Source organism: Magallana gigas, chromosome 1, assembly GCF_963853765.1.
Source record: "Magallana gigas chromosome 1, xbMagGiga1.1, whole genome shotgun sequence".
Classification (NCBI taxonomy): domain Eukaryota; kingdom Metazoa; phylum Mollusca; class Bivalvia; order Ostreida; family Ostreidae; genus Magallana; species Magallana gigas.
Genome location: NC_088853.1, coordinates 48,136,264 through 48,155,209, shown reverse-complemented (window position 1 = coordinate 48,155,209; position 18,946 = coordinate 48,136,264). Strand labels below are relative to the sequence as shown.

Sequence of the window (18,946 nt, the reverse complement as noted above, 5' to 3'; positions counted from 1 at the left end):
TATTATATCTTATTTATAATTATATAGCATAATTATATAGCAATATACGGATAATATTTAACAATGATGACCCTGCTTGGTTAGGAGAGTTTATAATCGTCCCGATTACACAGAACATTTTGTTTATCTTACATGTTAAAGATTACAAAGCAATTTCTAATTTTTTATTATGTGCATCTAGAGAAAAATACAAGTCAAGAAATTACTCTGGCACTGTTAAAATGTAAGAAGAGACTGAATCTTTGGAACCAAGTTTGATGAGAGTTGAGGATAATCATTAAATTTCAAACACTTATTATCAATAAGTTTAACTTGAATATTATATATTTATCTCCAGAGAGAAAACAAAACTTCAATCATATCTTAACATTTTATATGTCAATCATAAAAAGTGTAAATTTAATTCTTTTTTAGGAAAACATTTTTTTATTAGTTTATAAAGTGTTTTCGACCACATTTTAATTTCCTATTTTAATTTCATTTGATGATCTGACAATTATGAAAAGTCTAAGTGTAAGATTTCTTTTATTATAAGAAAGTAAAACGTTATTTTGTTTACACTTAAAGGAGAGATACACGTTAAATAAATCTTCTGCCACTACTTGTCTACCAGGATAAAATTTATATATTTAAAAACCTTACTGCACGTCTATAGGACAGCCCCTTTCATATCACAAGATACATGTATGATGTAGCTATTCATTAAATCATTAGAGGAGTTCCAGGAAATAGGTTTTTATTTAAAAACAAAACTTTTAAATCCCTAACAGTAACTCCACCTTATTTCAGTTAGACTGGGAAAAGACGTACTAATATTTTACACACAAGACTCCGTCAAAATTGTGTGTTATTTAATGTAGAACTTCATAGATGCAATATAACATCAAGCCCTCTCCATTCGCCTGGAAAGATTGAAGACGCACATCTCTCTTGTCCTAAGTATGCTACTGTTAGGGAAGAAAATTTTGATAAATCATGTACGGAGACTGTCAAGCGAGAATTTTATACCTCCACCTTTTTATCGAGACGGACCGGAAGAAATAAAATCAAACTCGAACAAATAATTTAAAAAGAAAACAACAAGAGGGATAATAATAAAATGCTCACTTAATTTATGTTATCGAAGATAATTATGCAATGTACATGTATCCATTAATATAATATGAATGCAAATGACAGAGGAAATGTTCATATGTATATCATAATATTCATGGTCGTCTTGACGGCTTTGTTTGACCTCTGACCTCTTTACGAAGTTCAAGGACATCGATTTGGCATCAGTTTAACGTCATCCATCGCTATTAAACTGTTACTCCAATTGAAATAATGGCCGGAGCTTCCATCGGTGCCTTGAAACCCAATCTATAAATTAAGGGAAGAAAACCAATACAATTAATACCCAGGTGTCGTGCATTTGACATTTAGATCATTAAATTCAAAATGTTTAAACTTGTCTACTCCTAACGACGAATTTCTTGTGTATAATTAATATATCTTTTCAAATAATCTCAAGTCAAATGTATGGCTGGTAAGTACATTGATGTGAATGTGAGTGACCTCCTGTAACAAGAGCATTCATATAATAATTGTTTAGTTAGATTTAACAAACTCACATATGCAATAAACATGAAAATCACTTCATTTGGTGATCAAGTACATTTCATTGACTCCTGAACCTTAGAACATTATGTTAGGACCAAGTGCCGATGTAGAAATTAAATTACACAGGTGCAAACTTTATGTAAGAATAATTTATTTTATTAACTCTTTAAAATTGTGTATGTACATTGTACTTAATAATTTATAAATTGCTGATGAAAGCTGTTTGATATCTTCGTTTGTAGATGTTTTTGCAAATAGCTAAAAACGCAAAACGCGGGGCGAGTCATAAGCAATATCCCTAATAACCGTACCTTAAAATCAGTGGCTTTGGATTGAAATAGTATTATAGTCGAATATTAAGTTCACTTTTTAAAATCATCTCAACGATGAAAATAGTAAATCAGTATTCTGTTATGCTATAAAAGAAAATATTCTATGGGAATCACTACCGTGTTCGTTTAAATTGCCAGCGTACATTTGTCATTCCAGTCATACGTATTATCCTTTATATGACGGCCGTGTATTGTAGGAATGTTGAGTTTAATTACCATGCATTGGAGCCATTTTATTAACACATCTCCCAGTACAGTGGGGCGTTAAACATGTGAACGTCTAGCTCTACAAGCACATGCACCGTCGTCTGGACAACGGCCTGAATACAGCTAGCGACTCTCCTAACGATCAATTACCTGAGTCTCGTAATGCATCTAAATATAGAGAGGGGCACAGTTTTGAAAAAAAAAAAAAATAAAGTCAAAGAGGTTCATCTCAATGAAAATATGATTTCTTTCGTTTGAGGGACGAATTAGACAGAAATCAATTTCTACTTGGTATAATAATGAATTAATTATCCGGATATATAAGGTTTTCATTCGAATACCTGTTTGTGTCACCTGGTTCTTAAGAACCGGTTTATTAGCAAGGCTATATAAAGAATTACTCAGGTGTTAAATACCAGTTTAGGACGACACGTACAGCGGAAAGTTTAAATTCGGCATGCAGAACGAGGAGATGTCGAGCGGGGCTCAGGCAGACATGCTACAAGCCATTCTCAACAAAATGAATGAACAGAAAATGGACATGGAGAATACTATGGCAATGCAACTTGATAATTTTAAAAGAGAATTACAGGGGGCAACTTCCTCCGTATCGTCTGAAGTGAAGAAGTTAAAGTCAGAACAAGCGATAGTCTGGAAACATCCAGGTAACAAAGATCAATTTGAACATAACGAGAAGATTATTGATACGTTGACGCAGGCTTCATGGGCCTTGAATAACAATAAATATGATTATTGCAAGGAACTTATTCATGAATCAGTTGAACTTTGTAATAAACGTAACAAACTTATCAAAATGGCTGATGCATCACCTTGTGGGTGGAGTACAGTGAAAAATTATGTAACCAATCCATTGGCTGATGATTCGGATGACGAAAAACGAATGTTTAAAGCGGAAAATAAAGCCATGAAAGAAAAGAAAGAAAAGGAGAAGCAAAAAGAAAAACTGAAATCTAAGAGTAGCTATTCTAATGTTAGGAGCAGTGCTCCTTATTTTCCTTTTCCAGCTAGACAGCCTTTTCGTGGCCCAACGCCCTTTGGCTTCCCCATCATGCCAGCTGCATCCAGATTTCCCATTGGTTGTTTCCACTGCGGAAAACCCAATCAGCAAAGAAAAGAATGCCCGGAGCTTAAGTCCGCTAAATAGAGAGGCTAAACAGTCTAAAGAATCATCTTTAATAAAAGATAAGTATTATGATGGAAAAAGTTGTGTTGATGAGTTTAACGAATGCTATGAGTATAAAGAAGGTGGCAAAGTCTCTGTTAGAGGGCGATTAAAATCAAATATTGAATTTTGGAAATGCACTGATGCTTGTCATTATATCATAGATACTATTCAGGATGGTTATAAAATACCTTTTTATTCTTTACCACAGCAGAGCTTTTCGCATAATAATAAATCTGCTTTACAGGAAGATGTTTTCGTACAGGGAGCAATAATGGAGCTATTAGAAAACGGTTTGATATCCGAACAAAATACAGAGTTTTTGGTTACTAATCCTCTTTCTGTTTCAGTGAACTCCAGTGGGAAAAGAAGGCTTATATTAGATTTAAGGGAAGTTAATAAGCATGTATGGAAACAGTCTGTGAAATATGACGATATAAGAACCGCTCTTATGTATACAAATAAAAATAGTTGGTGTTTTAAATTTGACATCACAAGTGCATATCACCATGTAGATATTTTTCCTGACCATAGAAAATATTTAGGATTTTCATGGAAATTTGGTGTTCAAGATCGATATTTCTGTTTTAATGTTTTGCCATTTGGTCTCACATCTGCGCCATATATTTTTACTAAACTCGCAGGACCCTTAGTTAAGAAATGGCGTAGAGAAGGTAAAACTGTACTTATGTATTTAGATGATGGGTTTGGCTGCCATAGTAAGTATGACGAAGCATGCAAAAATATCCAAAGAGGTACAGTATGATTTAGTTTGTTCAGGTTTTGTGCCTAAAGTGGAAAAGTCCACGTGGATCCCTTGTCAAGTTATCGAGTATCTTGGTGTTGTTTTGGATTGTAATATGGGGAAAATTTACATTCCTGAAAAGCGTGTATTTAAGATTCAAAAAACAGTTTTCAAAATTGAGCATTTTATGAACCAGAATTGCAGAATAAAGGTAAGACGACTAGCAAGTTTAGTTGGACAAATCATATCTATGTCTGTTGTTATCGGAAGTGTAGCCCAGTTAATGACCAAATGTCTTAGTATTGACATTGTGTCTGCTCCAACATGGAATAGCATGATTTTAATTTCTGAGGAAAGTAAAAAACAGATAAGTTTCTGGAAATCGTCTTTAGATATGTTGAATAGAAGGGATATGAAAGTTAAACCCAGTTCTAATCTGGTAGTGTACACAGATGCAAGTGATACTGGTTATGGCGGTTATTGCGTACGGACAGGTAAAAATGTTTCTCATGGTTTATGGGAAGAATCTGAGAGAATTATGAGTTCCACATGGAGAGAATTGGCCGCGGTGGATAGAGTTCTTCGGTCATTTGTACAATTTCTCAAAGGTGAGAATATAAAATGGTTTACAGACAACGCAAATGTTGTTTCCATTGTTCAAAAAGGGAGTATGAAAAATAACTTACAAGATCTTGCAATGAACATTTTTCAAATTTGTTTAGAATATAAGATTGGTATTGAAATTGAATGGATACCAAGAGAACTCAATGAGCAAGCAGATTATTTGAGCAGAATTGTCGACTTTGATGATTGGAGAATCGTGAAAAAGGTGTTTTTGATGACCTATCACGGGAATGGGGTCCGTATGATATTGATTTATTTGCTTGTGATTACAATGCAAAGGTAGATAAATTTTGTTCCAGGTATTGGAATCCTTTTACGTATGCAGTTGATGCATTTACTATTAATTGGACAGGTTTGAATGCATGGATCGTACCGCCATTTTATCTTATTCCAAGAGTTTTGGAGAATTTGAACGAATGCAAAGGATATGGAACATTAGTAGTTCCGCTATGGGAATCATCAGCCTTTTGGCCAATTTTAATTTCTGAAGTTTACAGGTCACATATTGTAGATTGGAAGGATCTTCCAGTAGCAAAGGAGTTTTACACACGTGGTAAACTCGGATCTGGTATTTTTGGTAAAGAAGATTTAAAGTTTAGAATGCTTGCATTTGTTTTTGATTTCAGAGTTTGATTTCAAAATTGTTTTTGGCAGTTTTAAATTCTTCAAAATAAACAAATTTATTGATTAATTGGGAATTATTTCCCATAAACTTGTATGAGAAATATCAGGCAATTTGCGCTATGTTGTAATAGAGATAAATATTTTATCACTATGGATTTACTGAAGTTTCTTTCACCACATTTTGTGGTTTGCCATTTGGCAAGTTTGGTTTTTTATCAAACTGATATCTTCATTTCTGAAGAAAATGTGCTGAATATCTTAATTAAGCTGATATGTAGATATAAATATATGTATTTTTATACATATACGGTAGATAATTTCAAAGCGAAAAATATTTATTGGTGTTCCTTTACAAATTTGTTTTTTCAGGTATTTGAAAGAGATTTGATTCAGTTGCCTTCAAAGTTGCGTGAAAAGGTGTATGCACTTCCTGGGATTATGCAAACGTCACGAGCGGATTCAACTATAAACAAATATTGTAACAGTTTCCTGAGATTTAAGAAGTGGGCAAAAGAACAAGGAATCGAGGAAAGTGAATTATTTCCTTCAAAACCTTGACATGTATCTATTTATTTAGCATGCTTGGTTCAACGGGCAAACTCTCCATCCCCTATTGTTGACGCATTCTATGGAATCAAATGGGCTCATGATCTTGTGGGATTCAATTCTCCGACTGACAATCAGTTTGTTAAAAACATTATGGAAGGTGGGAAACGTATAGTGGCAAAACCTGTTCAAAAGAAAGAACCAATAACTGTTGAAAATTTACGTTGTATGTATTTGAAAGTGTTTGAATGTAATAATCTTTATAATCAAAGAATCATTTGTATGGTCTTGTTGGCATTCGCTGGATTTTTACGTAGCAGCGAACTCATAAATATCAAGAGATCTGATATTCAATTTTTACCTGATCATATTGAAATATTCATCGAGTCTAGTAAGACTGATATCTACAGAGACGGTACAAGAGTTGTTATAGCAAGAACATTTTCATATATGTGTTCTGTTTCTAATTTTGAATTGTAATTTCGTTTAGCTGGGATTCAAGACGATTCAGAGGAATATGTATTTTGTGCTATTTCGAAATCGGGAAGTGGTTACCGGTTGCGTAATCGTGAGAAGCCTCTGTCTTACACCAGGGTTCGTGAATTATTCATCGAAGCATTTACAGGAATTGTAGATAACATCAAAGTTTATGGAATTCACAGTTTGCGGTCAGGTGGAGCGACTGCGTCGGCAGTGAGGGGAATTCCGGACAGGATATTCAAGAGACATGGACGTTGGCGTTCGGAATCTGCTAAGGATGGATATGTCCAGGATCCGCTTAGTGAACGTTTAAGTGTTTCCAAAGAACTTGGTTTATAATAGTTGTAATCATGTTGTTTATTGATTATATTGTATTTTTTTTTGTATTGATTTTTCTGAATATATATGAAGTTGGATTACGTTATTATATCCTATATTAATAGTAGCATTAGTTCCCCGTTCTTTATATTTACATAGCTGCAGCGTGTCGTTGCTAATTCCACACAATGTGTTGTTATTTACTAGTATCATAGTATTCAGCTTTCATTTGGAAAGTAATGAATGGATTTAAAGGAGAACGGAAATGTACACATGTATAAAAACATTCAAAATTTAATGTGGAATCATCTTTACACGCTGCATATATCAGTTAGTGCATTGCAACAAGCCATTTCATAGCTTCCTAAACGGGCACACCCCCACAAAAATTGACCAAAATGACAAAAATTGTTTCTGCAAATACTGACTATAAATTACGAAAATATAAAATTGAATACTACGGAAAGATTCGGAATGAATTTCTTTACAACTTTGCTTAAATATTGCATTAAAAATTTTTATTCCTTTACAAGTTATTGACAAAAAACCTTTGATGCCTCTAACTCTATCATAGGGACCAGCCCCTTTTTCGTATACTGAATGAAAGGTCTTGGTAAGACCAATAACTTTTAAATTACATCTTATAACAAATTATTATCAGGTAGACAACTAAAACGGAAAATACGTGAAATTTTTTGCATTTTTTTTCTAACCTTTGATTCAACGCCTATACCACTTCCTTTATTTGCATTTAAATAACAAATGAAATATGTCTTGCACAAAGTCAATGTATTAGCTTCCAAACCAACCCATATCTGAGAATCTGCCAGTCATAGTTAAAGCTAAAAATATAACAAAACTCTCTAATGTTTAACCATATGAAATATACACCAACTCTAGTTTATTTGCGAAGTTTCAAGAAAATCGACCCTCTGGTTCTTTTTAGGGACCATCTCAAAATAGAAGTACATTTACTATAGGAATATATAGGAAAGTGTCATTTTTCGCACATCAAAGCAGATTAAAAAATACTACAATAGCTTTTTTTCTTTAAATTGGTATATATGATTAGTAAAATCATTTCCTACCTTATATGTTTGATACTAAATTCTTCCCCTTGGATTTTAGTGGGGGCCATCTCAAAATATTAAAATGCACCAAATTTTACTATATATTTGGATCATTACGAATGAAGAATGGTTAAATGAATTCATTAAAAAAATAAAGAAAATTCCCTCGAGGATAACATCATTCTGTATATAAAATTTTAACGGCGTACAATTTTTACTTTTTCATTTATGTTATTTCTTATAACGTACTCCTATAAAGCTTCATTTTATCATACATGTAACGTCAGAAAAGCGCTATGGCAACGCTCCCCAACCCAATAACGAACAAATCGTTTAAAAAAAAATCCTTTTTAAATTTAATATCTTTATCTTTACTTTATTTAATGTGTTCAGTTTCATAAATGATATCGAAAAAATCTCATAGGAAGTATAAATCAACTTTATTATATTAGAATGTGCAAAAACATGCGCAATGACAACTAAAGTCGGCCTCCTTAACTACGAATGTTTAATGCATCAAAGTATAACAATACTTAGATACATTAAATGTTAATCTGTTGTTGACAGACAAATGGTCTTCAAAAGAACTCACACATAATATAAACTCTTTTTAATTCGAATTAGGCACACTAATATTTGAGTAGGTTTAAATTTAAGACGGCAATGTGTTGTTGAAATAAGATGGTAGATATCTGATATACAACAAATCTGATCTTATACGATTATCCTCATCTTTTCTACTTCTGTCATTTTTTACAAATTCAATGCTGTAATCTTTCAAAATATCACGTATAAAATCCATTGACACAGGCACAGAGTGTAACAACTCGGACCAGACAGCGTAACTGAATGCACTGACCACGCAGCGGTCGTGATTCATCAAATCTTTCAATCCAGTAAAGTTAGCTTCATGGTTGGTTTCGGAAACATAAGTATAATGACTTTCCTTCATGCAAGACGCCCGTCGTATGTTGTACAAATTTGTGACATACAATATTAATACAATATGTACATTTTCATTAAGAAACTTAATTAACTCCATTGCGCAGGTGTGATCTTTACTTGAGCAAGGAGAATTGTTCATATATATTGTTATTGTTGTCATCTGTGATCGATTTGGTTTATTGAGGTCTTCTATCAATTTTTTCTCTGCATGTTTAATTCCCTGACCATCTGGGATACTTGTTTTTGTTAAATGGGTAGGTTTGGCATTCATCCAATTTATCCTGCAGATCAAATGTGTTCTCTTGGCCACGTTAAATCCTGTTTCGTGATTCAGAACTGTGTCGTACATATGCTGTATCGTTGAATCACAAAGTGTGTTTGTTTCTGCATTGAAATGTTATTTAAAATAAAAAACAAAAATGACACATAAGGAAATCTTTTAAAAATCTTGAAGTCACAACAATGGATATTTTTAAAGGTAATAAACGAAGCAAAATGTATGGAATGGAATATAGCCATCGCAACAGCGAAGTACTTAGAAATAAATTATGCTATAGATCAAAATCAATTACGAAGGATATTGTAGCAATGAGTACAAAGTTGTCAATGAAAAAAAATTCTACATACTTAGACAATAAAATTAATGAAGCGTAAGCAACAAGCAATAGGCAAGCGTTACCTAAAATATATCAAGAATTACCTTTGTCGGTCGTGCAATCTTTTCGAGGTCACAATTTTTATTTGAAGATCTTACATTACACGAAGATCGCTCAAGACCTAGTGCTTTGTTTTGTCCTTATACCGCTTTATAATGATGATATTTTTTACCTCCAGGTAGATTTAAAAGTTAAGCAAATACTATTATGTTGCCCTTGAGCGAGGCAAATATGACCATATATAGTGTAAATATGTATTAAATCTTTCAAACATCTACTTCTGTACTCCCTTTAAAATTGGGTTTAGCTCTTAAACACAATCAATATTCAAGATATATGTAGTGAACATGTACTTAATCAATAATAGGGGCTCAATTGTCGTATAGTAGATTTCTTTAATAGTTGTTCCCAAGGACCAAAATGATTAAAATCAGTATCCTTGGGTGTATTTTTGTCAATTGCATTAAAAATATTCACTTAAACCGCCTGCTTTAATCATGTTAAACATTAGGGCCATGGGCCACATCGCTCACCTGATCAACTATGGCGAACTTCTTTAACTTAAAACACTTTAAATAACTAAGAACAGAAAAATTTATTTTTGCAAAGTTAAGTGCCATAATTTTCTGATGTAAGACTCAATATTTTATAAAAAGGTGGAGGTGAAAATATATTGCGATGTATACATTATATATAACACCGGTATATTATTTCCTACAGTTTTTGCACATATGTGAACAGTATTTATTTAGCTCTTTAAAGATAAAAAATTTCATAAGTAAATTTCATTTACTAAGACGTATAACAGTTTAAAAATCAGCACCCATTGTTGGCCTACCTCATCGTGTGTAATCATAATTTGAACATGTTGAATCTACAGAATTGAAGGATGTCAACATTTTATTTCTTTAATATTTTGTCTCAGAGGCCATACAATACATATCTAGTTTATATGATGAACATTCTGAAAAAGGTGGTTGTCATTTATCTGCAATATTTTTTGTTTAATGTATAGGTATTTATGAAAAAAATCGGAACTTTAATTCGTGTAATTTTCATTTTCCACATTTAAGTAAATATTTTTTTGTGTTTATTTAAACTCTATAAATATACCATGCCGATGAGAAACTTTTTATTTTTCCAGATCTTTTTTCATAGGTGAAAGTTAACAAAGATTGATGGACAGAGGATCGCCAGATAGTCAGTACGCAGTGTTTGCACTCTGTGGCAGAAGTCGCTAAGGCTACAGTCAAAAACTTAATTGGTCTTCTTAGATAATTGTTTACTTGGTGTACTTGGTATTAGAACCTTACTCACTTAATCGTTGGACTGGAAAATGTTGTCACGTGATATGTTAAAAACTATATAATTCAATGTATTGACAGGCATTTCAGCATCACTTTTCTTCAAAGGCCCATTAATTATTTTTATCTTTCCGGATAATTTCCCCCATTAAAAATCATATTTTTGGAGAGCATTTCCTGGGGGAATAAATCTTCATATTTCCCGAAAGTTCATGCAATGAATTGTTTATTGTACCGAACGACAGGTGATAACATATACTAAATCGGGTTCTATTAGTTCTTCAATTCTAGTAAAGCAATTGAATGTTTACAGGTTTCTATCTATGTCAGTTCTCTGATATGCATTTAAAAGGATTTAAAACGATTTCTTAATAGAATTGATAATGTAATTACATCGTATGTTCATCCTCGGGATTTTTCATAAGAAATTTGGAATGAAAATTGGAGGGGTGAGATATGATGAAAAATATGACGATGACAGGGAAATGAAGTTTATTGCCTTGGCACGTGATTGTCTAGAACCAATCAGATGTCGCGTTATATAGAATAATCATATTGAGGTATAATAATACAAATAATTTTAAGCCGGCACATATATAGGGACAGTATTAAATTTGCTGTAAAAAACGACTGTTTATGGTTAAACATTGACAGGTTCGGCTAGATTTAGTGTGTGGCCATCCGTGCTCTATCTAATCCTCGTATGAGTTAACCTACGATACTGAATGTGCGGAGATCCCTGCTCTGTATCGAATCAATATAAGTGTGCAGTCATCCCTGCTTGCATTGGCGGTGGTTGCGACTGAGCACTAGTGTGTGGTCATCCCTGCTGGTGTCCTGGCCTTTCTATCGCAAATGTGCCGCCCTCCATGCTTGCGCTAGGTTGCGTTGTTGGCGCAAGTGTGCGGTTTTCCCTGCTTGCGTTGACGTTGGTACCTGTTGAATTGTGTAAATGTGCGTTTATCCCTGCCTGAGTAACGGTTAGTCCCTACGTGTATATATGTGCAGGCGCGGTGATTGAAGTCTGCGCTCATATATCTATTGGCAGCAATCAGGGATATCCGATTCTATCTCGGGTACGGGCCAGCGGAGGAACACAAGCAGAGACACCTTTGCACGTTACAATAGTTCACGCATTAATTATTTAGGTTCATGTTTTGTTCCATCCAAATATGTACTGATATACCTACCATTTCCACTTTCCGCCATGTTATCTGATGGTTGTCTACAAGTAAAAATCGTACAATATATTTAAATGACATTTAATCAGATGCGCAGATACATTAAAATCAAAGTAATCAAAATACAGTGATATTCGAGCTCATGTGATATATATATATATATATATATATATATATATATATATATATATATATATATATATAAAATATCACACTATTGTTTTGAACTCGGCCCTGGTATCAGCCCGGGCGGTTGGTATCGGCCCACCCCTTTGGGCATCTCCATAAAAAGGATATGGATCGGACACGAATTTAGTACTTCCTTAACCTTGCAAAATGACCTTGGTTTAATGTCATGACACACCCAGGTCATAGGCAATGTTCAAAAAGCAAAAGCTACCAATATTTCTCCTTAAAAAGATATGAACCAGACACGAATTTTGAACTTTTCTTGCCAGTGACCTTGACCTTCTCTAAATGACTTCTGTTTAAGGTCATGACACACCCTCAGGCCATGTGCAATGTTTGTGCAATATTTCTATATAGAAAATATATGGACCGAGCATGCATTTTGCTGTCAGACGGACGGACAAAGAGATTCTTATGTACCCCCCCCCCCAAAAAAAAAAACCACAAAAAACTTTGTTTGCGGGAGATATAATGACCAAATTGAACATTATTGTCAACATTCCTATTTGTTGAGTTAGAGAACGATAGGTTTGAAATGCGTTATAACAATTGTAGTCTGCTTTTTTACTTTAGATTTGCTTGTGTTTTTATCAACTGCATTTTGAGAAGGAAAATGAAAAAGAACATATTCATGGTGGATTATGTAGATGTACCTTAATTAATGAGCTACTTTTTATAATTAAAGAAAATCATATTTGATGACATTAAATGATTGTTATATTTAGCTACAAATGAACATATAACTAGCTAATTACGAATTCTTATTCAGAATGTTAAAAATAGAATCTTAGAATTCATGTGAAAATCATCATGAGGTAATTTCCAAAATCGTTCAATTAATACGATAGTACGATACAAGAGTGGATAACTTCATTCTTTGAAAATACTTTACGCTACCATCAAAATATGAAGGAGCTAGGTTTATTAGTAAACTGCATTTATTTACGAAGTCATTGTTATCGCTGAATAATTGTTATCGCTGAATACATTATATTGCATATAATTTAATTTTTTCTTAAATAAGTAATACGTAAGAAAATGAAAGCGTGCATTAAGTTTCACCGGTGTGAAAAAGAAACCATCACAAAATATACATATGCTTTAAGAAATATTGGTTTGCCGTCAAACATAAAAAAACATGCAAAGATCTTGAAGTTTTTGTTCACACCCTATATGATACAGCGACAGTTTCTAACTTAGGAGACTTATTCTGTATTCGTCTATACTTATAAAGAAGATGGGGGAACAAGATAGCGCAAATGCCCATTTGGTTTAGTTGTAAAATACAACTAAATATACTTGAAAATGTTATAATACAAGTTTACAAAAGCACGATTTCTAACTATATTCAGTTTTTAAAATTTTAATAAACGATAAGAAAAAAAAAATTCTAAAGTTTTGGTGGTATCGAACCCACAACCTAAAAACCCTAGCTCTATAATGTTATGTAATATCTGGTGCTCTAACCATTGTGCCATTTCAATCACATCAATCTTCATTGTTAAATGCTATATCCGACTTCATCCAAAAATTTACGGACTTGTATTATTTTTCTAAAACGTTTAAATGTTGCGATACAACATTTGTCAAGTATAGTGGGTCATCTCTCAACGCTTTCGTTGATTGAACTCGGTTTGATTTTCTTTAAACCTTATATATATAGACTATGACAAACATATAGAGCTCAGACCCACTCTATAAAACAAAAGGCATTGAAGTTCTAAAATGACACCATTTGGAGGTTTTGACACGCTAACGGCAGTTTAAGTCAACATTATTCCAAATATTTAACATATTTAAGGGTTATTAATCGATGTTATGGTAAATATACATTGTTTTCGATAATTTAGAAAGAAATTATGACATTTGTTGACGCTTTAATTTTATAGTATCTTATCTATCCTCATGTGGGCAGTTTACACGCCTTATTCATCCATCTTCTTAAGACATTTTGCCAATACACAACGCAACGCCTGTGCCAGAGTACCTGCTTATACCTTTGCTATTTCGACACATATGATATGATGAACGTAAGCTATGATTGAATTTTAACTGAGAAATAAATTAAAAACCTACTTTCATTTTCGATAAACCAACCAGAAGTAGCAAAACTGAGAGTAAGGCGGTGGACGCGCATTGGCGGATCCAAGTCAGTGGGAGTTTGCATCAACATATATGCTTTCAATAAAATAATAATGAATGATTACGTAAAGAGTTAATGTATTTACTGGGAACATATTTAAGGTATGAATAGAAATTAAGATTTGACAAATGTCGAAAAAATAAAATGAGTCAATTCGTTTCTTGAATGCACCATTTTAGCTTTGATCGATAAACGCTTGCAAATCACGACCTCTGGTGATTCAACCTGATAGAACTTTCCGGAACAGGGTAACAAATGACGCGGGTTAACAGAATGAGTTCGTCATGCATCACAGGCTGACACTTTTGATCAGAAACCTATGTTTAGATTTTACTTTTGATGGAGAGAACTTTCTAGAACGGTCGCCGAGGAACGCAGTTAGACTAATTAACGTCATGGTTTAAAATGTGCAAATAAATAAGCATCTTCTAGGCTAAGCGTTTTTCTTTCATTTCATACATTCTATAACATGACAGTTTGGTAGTAAATCTTATACAATAAATTGTAAACAATGAACAAATTGTAATCTACGTCGATCTATATTTAAAGTGATTTATTCATAAAATGGAGAAGTTGAATGGGGTGGGAGGGGGTCAAATTTCTTTCTTTAAAACAGTCATATCTGAAATTCTTATTTGGAGCAGAGCCAATATGATAGTGAAATTTGATCCTATGAACAAAATTTGGATATATGACGCACTATGAATAAAAAGTAGTTTACTATTTTTTTTCAATCATCTGCAACAAAAATTTATATATTTCTGTTCATATCTTTCATCCTTGTCCGTTCCTCTTAATATCCAGCCATGTTGTTTTTTAATTTTAAAGAATAAGTTACGAAGGCAAGTACGAATTTTTTTTTATTTGGATAAAGGATATTATACAAAAAAAAATATTTATGACCAGTTTCGTTAAAATGTATTCCGGTGGGCCCATTTATAAATTTGGTCTTAATTCTGCAATAGTGGTAGCTAATTCTCATGGGGGAATCACCTATATGCAAACGGTATTGTTTTGGGCAAACATTACAACTTATATGAATTATTCAGTTGTCTTGGAGAAAACACGTGGTACCCGATATTTTGTTTATGTATATTAGTTGCGACATGAAATTGAACAAATACACTTTTTCAATGTTAAACATTACAGTTACGTTGGGTATTCCTTATCTTTTGGCTTTCCATAACCTTGAATTGAAAAGGTAATGCCAGCTGACCTTGAAATATCCAAATTAAAGAAAAAATTAAAGGTCTTACCTCCTTCTATGGTCCAACAATAACAATCGACTGTGACAATAGTGTTTGGGGATTAGGATTGTTTTTCTTAATCAATACATGTACTCTATATATAAAGATTTAAAATATAGGCGTGTTCACATTAAAGTCCAGTTTTTAAGATACGTTATCTCTCTACGTTTTGTCTAAACATGTGATATCATGTGATGCACGATAATGAGATAACATTTCATCAGTAGATAAATAAGGCGGGTTTTTGAGTCGTTTAGGATATAGAATTCTTTGCCTGTCATACGTACAATTATAATTTACTCATAATTATAATTTTAGCCTTAAACTGGTTATTAAAAATTAACTGTAATGTATATACATCTATTGATGGAAAATTGAATCAAGTTGAAATTATTCATTGTAAAAGCGGAGGTTAACCCCCCCCCCCCCCCCCCCCCACGCATCTTCTTCTCTACTCCCAGATATATTTGAGAAAAACTAAATGCATGGTTTTGATGTTCATAAAGCCCTCTATCTTTATTGAGAAATGCATGGTCCCTAGTTTGGAGTTTTAAACTGTAGGGCGGGTCCAGTATAGCCAACTAGTAAAATGTATTAAATTCTTTAAAAAAATCTTCTTCTCTACTCCAATATATGTTCAAGAAAAACAAATGCATGGTTCTGATTTTCACGAAGTTCCCTTACTAAATTGTGAAATGTATGGCCCATAAGACGGGGGTCCAGGTTAAAGTGGTGCTAATATGGCCATATAGTGAAAATCTTTAAATAATTCTTCTCTATTCCCATATATATTTAAGGAAAACTAAATACGTTGTTTTCATTTTCATGAAGTCCTCTACTTTAATTTTGAAATTCATGGTCCTATGATTAAGGTTTTCATTTCCATGAAGTCCTTTACCTTAATTATGAAATTCATGGCACCCTGATTAAGCGTTCTGGCACTATGGCGGAGTCAATATGGCCAGATAGTGGAAATTTATTCAATTGTGTATCACAATGGTGGGGGATTATGACGTGCATTATTTTAATGTATAATTATTATATCCTGATATTACATTGTGAAATTAATGATCCTCAGATCGTGGAGCAAAAGTTATGGTTTAATATCGAAGAGCAGTGATAAATATTTTTTTCTTAGAACAATTGCTCAGTTTGTCATCCATTAACATTAACGATTTTAACTTCATTTTGAAAATGTAGCTTGGCAATATTGAATTAAATATGTGTTCTATGCTCAGGAAATCTTAATATCACATGCATTGTATTCTTGAAGAAAATAAGCTGCATGCATTATGAATGAAACTGAATATTAAAGATTGACTTTTGAAGGCCTGCGTGTCTCTTTTTATCAAAAGTTAACGCAACGTTCGTTTATCCACGAAAATTGGGATTAAACACATGTTGATAAATAGTAGACACCATTGATGCGAATTATAATAGTTTTGCGCTTGCATACTAATAAAGCTGTTAACTTTATTACTTTAAATATAATGACCTAGTTTTTGTGAACCATAAACATATTATTTTTAAATCAAATCTGCACAAGCACCTGCCGAAAATAAAAATCCCCAAAATAAGAATTTATAGATTGTTGTTTTTAAGAAGCTTGATGGCCAACAAATTAACCATCAGATCTACTTAGAATTTTATTATAGGATAGTTTTGGCTATAAACCATCATTTAGTAAAGAAAAATCCGTAAAATTTGTCGTCATTTAGTTTTGGGTATTTCCATTATTTTTATATCGAGCTCTTTTTCTAAAGGGAATCAATACAGTCCACAGATGGGTATATCCCTGAGGCCTCTAACTATTTTTAGAATTGGTAGGATAACAAAGTAGTGCCTTTAAGCAAAAAAGTCCCTATACTTTCAGAGTGTATATACATTTATTGGGACATTTTATATCAGAATGCTTGACACATGTCAGAAAAGAGTATTTTCAATTTTAAAAACAAGTGTCAAAATTGAATTATCATTTGAAGAAAAGAATTGAAATTGTTTGATGTACACCCTTTCCAAAACTGAGAAATTCCCTACTTTTACTTTCATTTTCAGAGTTTTTCAATGCAGACGCATTTTGCCGGAAAACGAATCTGACTTCAAACCACGAAATTTTAACAGGAAAGAGACAATTTGATGAGCTTTCATTCAAGAGGTCCCTCGTTGCTGAACGAAAATTAGGGCCGGAGCTATGAACCCTAACGTTAACATTACCGCCTATGGAAAATGCATTAGTGGACTATACCCAGATGGCCACGAGCCCTCTCAAAAAAATAGAAAATTTGATTTTTCTAAGATACAAATTGTGGATTAAAGGGGCATGGTGACGATTTTGGTCAAAAATTATTTTTTTGATTTTAATGTTTACAATGCTTCAGTAACGCATTTTTTTAAAATAGGCAACCAAAATTTGAATGTCATTTGTTGAGTTATAAGCGAGTTATAGAGCTTACAATTCCTCGCTTTGTAAACAAAGCTTTTGTTTACATTTTGAATGTTGGTGTGAAAATTCCAGTTTTAGACCTTCAATAAATGAGTTAATCGTTAGGAACTTTTTATGCTTAAAATGAAAAAAATGATAGACAAATCAGCTTGAATTTTTTTTACTGGTATATTGAGCCTATGTAAAGGAACAAGACACGAGCCTTGTTTAAATGACGAATAATTGCGAAACCTGTATCGTGCTTAAAACTCATCGACTGGCACCCAAATTTTATTTGATCGTTAGAAATGCATTCCTAAACAATTGTAAATAATATAGATAGAAAAATATAATTTGACCAAAATCGTGACCATGTCCCTTTAAAAGTATTTGGATGTGATTACTTGAAAACTGAACAAGAGAATGACAAAATATACAAATTAAAAAAAAAGATAAATACACTTACATATTTATATTCCGTCGGTCATCATCCTACATGTAATTATAAATAATGTATAAATAAACAAATTTTTCTCACGTCTTCAAAAATGTTCAAATATTAATCATTTACCTTCAATTCTTTTATTTCAAAATAACAAAGTTCTAAACAGTGCTTTTATTTAAAGAATTAATCTTATATAATGAGTTCTATGTAAATGTTAAAATTGTTTGAATTCGCTGATTTCCAGATCTTGCTAGTGTGTATTTGTGTGCACATACATTTACCTTATTGTGCCAATATATCAGACGACATGTTTTTCATGTAATATGCATGCTTTTTTATGTAATATTCATGTGTTTTTTCATAAACATATCATATGAATTATAAATGTTTTATTTCACGTAATATACATAGGTGTTCTTACCGTCCCGATCATGATTTCTAGTTTACCAAAACCAATCAAACAATGTAATCTAAAGATTTATTTTCATAGTAAAAACGACAGGCCTGAATGTACATAAGATTGTTTGTTATAAAATTTAAAAATTCGTGAAATACAGAGCATGGTACGTTATTTCGCCTTGTGCTACATATACACGCATCTCTAAATTAAATCATTGTTATTTGCTGATTAACATGCACTTTAAATGTCGTCAATGCATTTTAAAGATTTATATTCATTTAAT

At 32.7% G+C, this 18,946-nt stretch overlaps 1 protein-coding gene and 1 long non-coding RNA gene across 2 annotated transcripts in view; both read right to left on the bottom strand.

The window, feature by feature from the left end:
* Positions 1 to 1,095: 1,095 nt before the first annotated feature.
* Positions 1,096 to 18,946, bottom strand: part of LOC105337955 (neurogenic locus notch homolog protein 1) — a 193,902-nt gene continuing 176,051 nt past the window's right edge. The window contains exon 30 of the mRNA XM_066069198.1: positions 1,096 to 1,362. Coding sequence (XP_065925270.1) covers positions 1,258 to 1,362 — 105 coding nt within the window. The 3' untranslated portion in view covers positions 1,096 to 1,257. The remainder of the gene's footprint in view (positions 1,363 to 18,946) is intronic.
* On the bottom strand, positions 8,226 to 15,541 carry LOC136270719 (uncharacterized). Its single transcript, XR_010708560.1, has 3 exons — positions 15,406 to 15,541; positions 11,827 to 11,861; positions 8,226 to 9,060 (listed from the first exon to the last, which is right to left on the bottom strand). It is a non-coding gene; the product is annotated as an uncharacterized lncRNA (long non-coding RNA).